This window comes from Setaria italica, chromosome V, assembly GCF_000263155.2.
Source record: "Setaria italica strain Yugu1 chromosome V, Setaria_italica_v2.0, whole genome shotgun sequence".
NCBI classification, from domain to species: domain Eukaryota; kingdom Viridiplantae; phylum Streptophyta; class Magnoliopsida; order Poales; family Poaceae; genus Setaria; species Setaria italica.
Window position 1 is genome coordinate 31,746,651 of NC_028454.1, and position 9,916 is coordinate 31,756,566.

Consider the following 9,916-nt stretch of genomic DNA (forward strand, 5'->3'; position numbering starts at 1 on the left):
CGAAACCGAGCCAAACACGCGCGCCAGCGTCCTGCAACTCCCAAAAAAGTAGCGAAACCGAGCAAACCCCCGCGCGCTCCCGCGTCCTCGCTATTCTCGGGCGCTCCCTATCTGCTCCCCACCCCCGGCCCTCCCCCCTCCCTCGCACATCTGACTCCGCCACTCGCTAGGTTTGCAAAATCGCAACCGCTGCGCCGCTCGGAGTCGGACCTCGGAGATCTCGTCCCGCCACGGCCGCCAGGTACGCTGCTGCCCCCCTTACGCTTTTTGCTGCCGGATCCGGAGGGGAGAGGTGGCGCGGGGGGCCGGCGTCCGGCTGTGCCGCGAACCGCATCTCGCCGCGCCGCCAATCGCTCCCCACCGCACCGCGTTGCCTCCGAGCGGTCGTGGAGGAGGGGGAGCATTGGATGGAGGCGACCGGGAGGGAGGCGAATCTGTGTGGAGCCTGGGTCGGGAGGCCGACAGGGAAGAGGGATTGAGGGAGGGAGGCGGCCGGGCAGGTAGAGAGCGCGGAGGGGAAGGAGGTGGCCTGGCAGGCAGAGAGCGGCTACAGATGGCAGAGGCAGGGGGAGACAGCATGGATGGGGGAAGGTTTTGGATTTACAGTATTTGTTAAGCTGTGAATAGATTCAATGAAACGATTCTGTTTCGTTAAGCTAGGAATGGATGCAATGGAATGATTTTGTTTGGTTAAGTTTAGAATTGACGCAACTATACAATTTTGTTTTGGTTATGGTAATTAGAAGTGATACTACTGAGAATCGGTAATTTGTTTGGTCATTATACTTGTTCCCTTTTTTTTCTCAATGTGTAGGTTGTTCTGATGGGTAGTCCAATGGGTAGTTTTCTGGACTTGGTTAGCGACCACAACCTAGAAAGCGATTCGGAGGAAAGTCAATCTGGAAGTACACAAGTTGAGGAAGATCTGGCACTTTTAGATGTTATGGTGTCCGCCGCGTGAAAGAGTGGAGCCAGGAATTTCAACCACAAAAGACAGAAGACAAGCGCCACCGCAAGTCCAGGTTCGTCTTCTCCTGGAAGCGATGAAAGCCACGCTGATGATGAAGAGGAAGGTCTCGTTGCAAAGGCCCAGTACGTGGAAACGTTGGAAAATATGTGGGCCAAGAAGAGAGAGTTCGAAACCTTCAAAGAGGATAGAAAGAAAGAGCGCCATGATCAGATAATGGAACTGGAGAAGAGAAAGATTGAACTAAAGGAAAAAGATCTTGAGTTAAGACAACAGATTCAAGACTCTGCAGTGATGAGTATGGACATTAGTGGTATGAGTGAGCGACAGCAGAAATACCTTCTGAGCTTGCAGGATGAGATCTTCGCACGACGATTTGGTGCAGGCTCTGGTTGAGTTGCTTCATATGTTCTTGTATGAACTATGTGTGGGCATTAGTTATTGTCATATGAACCCAGTAATTGTATGAACTATGTGTAGAGTATGTTGTTAGTTGCTTGATGACTATATTAAAGGTGATCAATGGGCTCTTTTTGGGCATGTGAATTAATAGGACAGGGCAGATCTTTGGCCCATCGTCTACAAATATAGAGAGATGTTATTTCATGCTCGTGTGCAGGGTAAAAAGGAGAGGTTGGGATGGACCTAAATGGGTGAAATTTACCAGATCACAAAATCGCTTCATACCAATACCATGCATGGAACTGACCTGATTGATGCACTGATGCATGAAGAAGTTCAGTGCCATCCATTTTTCCATGGTACAAGGTTACTCTTTTCATTATTTGTGCAGAATAGCACCAAAAAGATTCTGAAAGCAAAAGTAATATCGCAAAACTCCGCATAACAAAAGGTGCCGGCAATCCTCAGTAAGAGAACCGGATAGAGTCAAGCAGTCTAGTGTGCTTTCAGGATAAGTAATGCAGCAAAATGATCTTTTTGCCCAGACAATTTCTAGTCGACACTACTTTCAGGTCGTCCTACATCTCAAAAAAAGGAGGTTACTCGATATGTCAACGTCTTAAGAAGCAAAACAAAGGATTTTAGTGTCTTTTCTCACCAAGGAAGAAACGAAGATTCCATCAGTGACTTTTTCTTCTCTTGTTTTCGAATGGTTACAAATGCCAGAGTGTAATTTTCTCATCCATATATTGTATTGGAGAAAGGATATCCAAAATAAAGTGTTAACAATCCGTTATAAAAAATACATATTGATATCAATCTTTGATGAAATCACTTGTTACACACAGGACAGGGAGATACCATTCTTTTGTAGAAAGGTGTTTGGAACCTCATTCCGTTGGCACAAAGTTTACCCATTCTATAACATAGCTTTAGTATGGAAAAATGATCTTCATAGCTTCACAAAGGATTCTTCATCGAAGAGATTTTGATGTGGCACATTATATTTCACACTTGTATAGGACATGTTTAGTAGTTAGAAGTAAAGCACAAACCGAGTCCTCGATCAGTTTCAATACATACTGTATATAAGAATGATTTTTTAAGGGAAAATATAGCACCGAAAGATTGCGACTTCCATAAAATACCATCTTTCGATGCTCAGCCCCGTAAAATACTAGCGAAAGCTGCAAACTCAAACTGAAATTAGCATTCCGTTAGTTTTTGACACAAACGGTGTTAACCAAGACAAAAATACCCCTAACCCTTTCAGCCCGGAACCAGAAAACACTCTGCAGATCATATAGGGCTAGGAATGAGACGATGAGAGGACGGTGACACAAGGCCGGCCGCCGCGCTGTCCATGGGCCTGCCCTTCCGCGCCGTGCCAACGTCTGGGCTCAAGGTGCCCGTCATTGCGCTGCCCACAGTTGTGGTGCCTGCCGCCCCGAAGCACGGCATGATAGCATCAATTGAAGCTAGTTCCAGATGATACGGCAAGAAAACTGATAACGATAAACTTCTGCACTCATGTCTTGATCCCAAAAGATAATACGGAACCACCAATCCAGCATGGTCTTAAAAAATCCACAACCAAACTAGTCTTACGGTCTTACATGAGAGGTCTCAAATTGATGCAAATTGGGTGTGGCGCACAGCCCTCCGCCCTATCCTCAAGAGTGGAGCTTGTGCTCGCGCACGAGGGAGGCGGCACGTCCAGCGGATAGCTCGCAGGGAGGTGGCGTCGCCTTTGGGGAAAGCCAGCGAGGGGTAGCGTCGCCGGTGGGTGAGGAGCGGCGGCACCGCGGAGTAGTGCGGGAGGAGTTCGCCGAGGAGACGAGCGGTAGTATAAGGCTGACTGGAAGAAGGATCGATCCCCTCTATGGTCTTCAAAGGATAAGAAGGGTAGGATTGTCATTTTAAGTTGGTCTATTAGTCAAAGAGATGAAGTTTTCAGTGAATAAAATGTAATGGAATGATATTTTCAATTAACATTTGTAATTTTCAATGGTATTTTACGGTAGCAAGGTCTTTCGATGGTATTTTTCGGAAGTCGCGATCTTTCAATGTTACAAAACTAATTTTTCTTTTTTTTAACGTGACTGTCAAGTTTATATTTCAGGGCTCATGCCCAATAGAACCCTTCACCCATACAAGCTTAATAACTAAGTGTTTGTCTGAACTCTAAAAGTAAGCCTGCCCAATTGATTAATGTAACATGGTGTACTCCACTGTCATTTTCTTTTCCCAATCCTAAATTTTCAACAAGTTGAAAACTCAAAATTATTTTTTTTGAAAAGTCGCAATTAATAAGGCTCAATAATACAGACACAGACAGACTGTACTCTTTCAAACTATTCACTTTCTGTCAACGCATTACTCATACTGTCACGTTCACGTTCCTTGCTTCGTAATTCAGCCTAACATGAACAAGCGACTTCTCCTCTGCTCTAGTCCAGTCTGCCCCACTGCGGCATGCACCACGGCAGGCGGCTGGATCAGAAAGGTAGCGGAGGTGCACGTTCAACAGACCGTGTTGTGGACAAGTGTTGAATGCAAGGATAAAACATATTCCCTCCATCCTTAAAAGAGTATCCTTTTGTTCTATTCTAAGTCAAACAATCTTATATTTAACCAAATTTATATAAAATATATCAATACTTTTGATGTCTAACAAGTTTCATTAGATTTGTTATGAAATATATTTTCATAGCATACCTATTTATTGTTATAAATATTGATACTATGTAAACTCAGTCAAACTTAAAACAGTTTGACTTAGGACAAATCTAAAATAACATTCTTTGCGGGATGGAGGGAGTATAGTATAGAGGTGGAATCAATGGTACCTTGACAAACAGACGAGGTACAATACCCTGCACATATGTTCTGTTTCTTCTATATGTTTCTTTCTAATCCTCGGTTTAACTGAATCTAACTGCACGAAGTTGCGAATTGTGATAAACAAATTTGCCTAAACGCCATCTTAATTACCGATAGTATTACAATTTGGTAACCCAATATATTCACCTTTGGCAGCCGAAAAGAATTATAACAAGTTGGAAACTGCAAACATCGGACTCAAGCATCCAGACATATGCAATCATGGTTGCATCTTTCTCTAAGCACTTAGTCAAATGTAAGATAATTTGACTTAGATAAAATTAAAATTGCATTGTTTTGGAGATAAAAGGGAGTACTAGATAGTTAATTTGTAACCATGCTGGCTCCATTAGCGGTGTGCTGCGATGGTGTGGCTAATAGCATAACAATGGTCAATAAGCACGGTGAATTGTTAGTGCTAAAGAAAATTACTTTATTGTCGGTCAAAGTATGAGACAGAGAAGCAAGTAGAGATTAGTCTGGTGGTGCAAATGAACCAAACAAATAACGATTAGAGCAATATCGGATTGGAACGAACAATCTCTTTGGCAATTCGGTAAATATTAAAGCTCGGCCAGGCAAGTTTAGGGAACCCATATCGTGGCATACACCGAACTAACGACTATGACTTTGATGTGGTTACATGATTTTTGTAATCGTTCCATGAGTTCTGAAGAAAAATATCAGTTTCTCCACTTAATTCCCGACTCTGTGTAAAATCCTTTGAGCACTTTGGTAAAAAACTTTGGTTGGGGCAGTAAACAGTTTTCACGCCCTCGTGCACCGTCAGATCAACCCCGAAACGAACTGTGAAAGTGAGACTGAGACGGAGGAGACGCGGCCGACGTGCCACGCCCGGATCTCACAAGCTCTGCTGCGGCAACGAGTCCCTTCTAATAAAAACTCTCCCACCACATCAGCGCCGCGACCGCGACCCCACCTCCCGGATCTCATCTGCGACGACCTCCCCGCCTCTCCCTCCCGATCCCGCCACCGCCCCCGCCGCGCGCCACCCCCGACCAAGCTCTCGTCTCCGGGGAGCGAGCCGGAGCAGGCGGCGGCGAAGATGTACGGGTGGGAGATGCTGTCGTTCAACATCCACGACGGGTTCCTGGAGGCCATCGTGCGGGGGAACCGCTCGGGCCTCCTCACCGCCGCCGACTACAACAACCTCTGCCAGTGCGAGACCCTCGACGACATCAAGATGCACCTCACCGCCACCGAGTACGGGCCCTACCTCCAGAACGGTGAGATCCTCCTCCGGCCTCCCTCGGCTTCGGGTGCGGTGGGGTTGGGAGCTGCCGATGCCGTGTGCTCCTTTTTCTCAATCGGAATCCACGCTGGTAATGCTGGGGCACCGCGATTCGTGATCTGCCTCCCGCGAATTGGGATCCCGGTTGGGGATTTCGGGGTAGCCCTACTAGCAGGGCTCGTTCTCGAGCTAGAATTCCGAGCATTGTTGTGTCCTTTTGTCCCCTTCATTCGCGGATCTCGGAGGGGAAGCTCGTCAGTCCAGATCGCTTGCTAGTTATCTGAATTTTCAACTTCTAGCATAAGCCCACTAGGTCCCTGTATGGCGAGACCATTAATTGGTCGATTGAACAGATTGTTCGTGTCGTCTAGTTAGGTATACCGTATCCAAGCCTTCATTCTGTATCGATATGTTCTATTAATGTGAGCATCTGAAGCTCAAGCAAAGTCCTGCAGGTTAGCTTAGTCCTGCTGTGATGCCTGTAAACCACTACGCAACCTGCCTCAAGAATTCATTTAGTTGGATCAGGCGCTTAGTGTTTATTTTCTAGAATCCACTTGTGCTGTGGGCCAATTGAATCAGCAAAACCTGTTTAGTCATCATGTTTTGCTTCTGCCTGGGGCTTGGCAATATGCCACTCGCTGGAATTTAGTTGATATCATTTTATAGGTTTTGCAAACTGCATTTTTAGCCCTTTCTAGTATGAGCTTCATTTTCTGCGTATAGAGGATGTGATATTTAGTTGCTTAGGGGTCTATACCCTTTCAATTTTTCTGTCTGTCACACTAGAAGGTTGACATATAGCTCCTCTTGTCCCAACCATGGTTATGCCATGCGTAAATTTTGATTGCTGTACTAGACTAGGGTATGTTGCACTCAATACATTTTCTTTCAATAACAATGGCAGAATTCCTGCCTGATCAACAGAATTTTGTGTCGATTCAACTTCGCACTGGCAATTGTGTTCAGAATAATATTTTGCAGCATATGCTTCTTCAATGCATTTTTATGATATACTACTGTACTGAGAACTTATTTCTGGTAAACTGCAGAGCCTTCTCCCCTGCACACAACAACAATTGTGGAAAAGTGCACTCTTAAACTGGTTGATGAGTACAAGCACATGCTGTGCCAGGCGACTGAACCACTATCTACATTCTTGCAGTATATAACGTAAGTGTCCAAGTACTGTTTGGGTGCTTCCTCTATATATTCCCCCTCTACACTTGTTTAGATTTCCTGCTCTAGTGCAGTAGTTTGATTGTGACAGTATAATGTTTTTCACAGGTACGGGCATATGATTGATAATGTTGTCCTTATTGTAACTGGGACATTGCATGAGAGAGATGTTAATGAACTGTTGGAGAAATGCCACCCATTGGGCATGTTTGACAGGTATTATTGTTGTTTCTGTCCCTTGTTTTTTATTGAAGAGATGTGACAATACTCAGAATGCTAATTGTTTCGCCCTCTTGATCAATAGCATTGCATCACTTGCTGTTGCTCAAAACATGCGTGAGCTTTATAGATTGGTTCTAGTCGATACACCCTTGGCTCCTTACTTCTCAGAGTGCATTACATCTGAGGTAAAAACTGCAGCTGATCATTTGTGCTCCAATAAATATAAATGCATCTTCGTTCTCTATTTTTTTTTTCATAACAGAGGATGCCTTGGTATATTTTCTAGGATCTGGATGACATGAATATCGAGATTATGAGGAACACTCTGTACAAAGCATATCTTGAGGATTTTTACAAGTTTTGCCAGGTACAGTACTCAAATATAGTGGTTTTGAATGATGTTATTCTTAATCATTTTCTTTGTTTCCTTTTTAATTATTATTATTATTTTTTGTATAGAAACTAGGTGGTGCTACAGCTGAGATTATGTGTGATATCCTTTCATTTGAAGCCGACAGAAGAGCTGTTAACATTACAATAAACAGGTACAGTGCTGAGTTTTGCATTTCTAACTTTGCATCTTTCAGTTTTACATGCACGGTTGCCTTAACGCAGAGTCCTGATTTCTATGTTTTTTGTTTCAGTATTGGGACTGAGTTGACAAGAGATGACCGCAGGAAGCTGTACTCCAACTTTGGTCTATTGTACGTTTTCTTTGAAAGCAACACTAATGGTACTTTTTGTCAGTATATGTGCATGTTTTTCACGTGATTCTAATATTTGGACGTCCCCCAGGTATCCATATGGTCATGAGGAACTGGCTGTCTGTGAAGATGTTGACCAGGTTTACCTCTAATCATGCAGTATTATTGTTTACTTTGTTAAAGCACATCCTGCTATAGTCTGAATTATTTTTAATCCGTAAGCAATTTATATTGTGTTCTTATTAGTGTTTATTAGTAAAAGAGGTATGTTTGAGTGAAAAAAACCAGCGATACTAAACGACTCTGTAGCTTATTGAAACAAAATGTTCTAGGCTAAGGGTTTCATCTTGAAAATGGAAAAACAATGGTGTTCATGGAACTGTCATATGTCGAACTTGCTTTTCTGACTAGTCTATGTCAGCAGCATGGGCTTGTTGGTTAGTCCGACGCATTAATGATGGTAATATAATGTGATTCTTTTTGGATTTTCTTTACATGCTTAGATGAAAATATGCAATAGTGTTGCGCAGAGTCTATTCAGAAGTGCCATATGAGTTTGATCATCATATGCCAGAGTACCTATGTCTTGGCTTTTTGTGTCAGCATTCATCAGTTTAATGAACATATATTAATATATTATTAATCAGTCATCAATTTCTTGCTGTTAAGGATTTTATTTTTTCTTCTTTGGTGTCATGTTATGAATATCTTCTTAGTGTTAATTGTAATTTTGTTACTGTGGACTGTCTTTCTAGGGCCTGTTTAGATAAGGAGAAATTGGGATCCAAATGCCTCAGGATATAATGTGTTAATAACATATATACATTGCTTTATAACAAATTACACACCTTTGCACCTGCCTCTTGATCTCATGCTCATCTTAGGAGGATTTTTTTTTTAAATCTCAGACAGCAACATGTAGGTCTTTTCTCTCTGAAAACCTGTTGTCTTTCAAGATGGAATGCTTCTGCAGTACACATGGCATGGGTTTGCTCTGTTAATTCGATTGCAATAACACTTTTTTTTGTGCTTGTTAATCATGCAGGTGCGTGGTGCAATGGAGAAGTATCCACCATACCAGTCTATTTTTTCCAGGATTTCATATGGAGAAAGCCAGATGTTGGATAAGGCCTTCTATGAGGAGGAAGTGCGAAGGCTATGCTTGTCCTTTGAGCAGCAGGTATATTTTTCCGCTTCAGATACGTTATAAGAGTTGCTTCATTCTGTTATTACGAACTTGCTCCTGGAAATTCAGAGCTATTCTCCCAGCTATCAGCTCATTCGTGGTGCTATCTTTTAACGAATCTTTTCTTGCCTTGCAGTTCCACTACGGTGTCTTCTTCGCTTACATCAGGCTACGCGAGCAGGAGATAAGGAACCTGATGTGGATCTCTGAATGTGTCGCTCAGAACCAGAAGGCCAGGGTCCATGACAGTGTTGTGTTCATCTTCTGAGCACCCACACGGCACTACATATGTTGTACAAAATGCCTATTTTGATGATGGCACAATCACTTGCACTCATTATAAACCTGGGACTTATTATTATGCCCATTCCCTCTTGTTCGATGGATGCGGCAGGAGTCCAGACCTGGAGTCAATGTATTATTTGTTTTGTAGTCAAATAAAGGCGTGGTTATCTGGTACACCGAATAAAATCCTGTCTATTCTTTAGAATAAGTGAAATCTTGTGTATTTTGGGACAGAGTTTACTGGCAATGTGCAGTTTGCTTTCAATCTTTTGTACGTTTCTGTGAACTTTTCTACGTTGATATGTCTGGATGCTATTGACTAGTTTTATGGTTCTTCATGCGGCTGCGTGCGGCCGGCAACTTTTGATGCTAGATGCATCGCTGGATGCATCAGTGCCGATTTCTCGTCTTACCTCTAAACTAATGCATGACAAATTGAAGCTTTTGTTCTCTGAGCAGTCTCTGTGAAAAACGAGCATGTTTTTGTCCTTTTGCTGCAAGGAGTTCTAAGCAACGCCGGCGGGGAGGCATGGGGTATGTTTGGTTCCTTGCAGCTGCATTCCTGCTCCCTATAACCTCGCGCTCGCTGGAGCTAGCCCTGGACTGCCATGAGCCAGTCCAGCACGCTCAGGAGCTTCCACGCTCGACGAACACCGGGGGAAGTGTTCGTCGGAACGACCTGGCGAGCGCGACCTTGTGCACGGTCAGCTTATTAGTCGAGCATTTGGGTGTGATGGCAACACTAATGGACATCAATGTACTCGATGGCAGCACTGTCAGCTTATTAGTGCAAACTAACAAGCATTTGGGTGTCATGTCAAGAAACACTAAGGCCC

At 43.6% G+C, this 9,916-nt stretch overlaps 1 protein-coding gene and 1 long non-coding RNA gene across 2 annotated transcripts; both read left to right on the forward strand.

The window, feature by feature from the left end:
* Positions 1 to 11: 11 nt before the first annotated feature.
* LOC111257267 lies at positions 12 to 1,573 on the forward strand. Its single transcript, XR_002677691.1, has 2 exons — positions 12 to 241; positions 815 to 1,573. It is a non-coding gene; the product is annotated as an uncharacterized LOC111257267 (long non-coding RNA).
* A 3,565-nt stretch (positions 1,574 to 5,138) lies between these two features.
* Positions 5,139 to 9,354, forward strand: LOC101753956 (probable V-type proton ATPase subunit d). Its single transcript, XM_004969332.4, has 10 exons — positions 5,139 to 5,499; positions 6,557 to 6,677; positions 6,792 to 6,899; positions 6,988 to 7,090; positions 7,192 to 7,272; positions 7,365 to 7,450; positions 7,550 to 7,609; positions 7,701 to 7,749; positions 8,655 to 8,789; positions 8,932 to 9,354. Exons 1-10 carry the CDS (start codon positions 5,319 to 5,321, stop codon positions 9,061 to 9,063), a joined length of 1,056 nt encoding a protein of 351 aa, XP_004969389.1. The 5' UTR covers positions 5,139 to 5,318; the 3' UTR covers positions 9,064 to 9,354.
* The last annotated feature ends 562 nt before the right edge of the window (positions 9,355 to 9,916 follow it).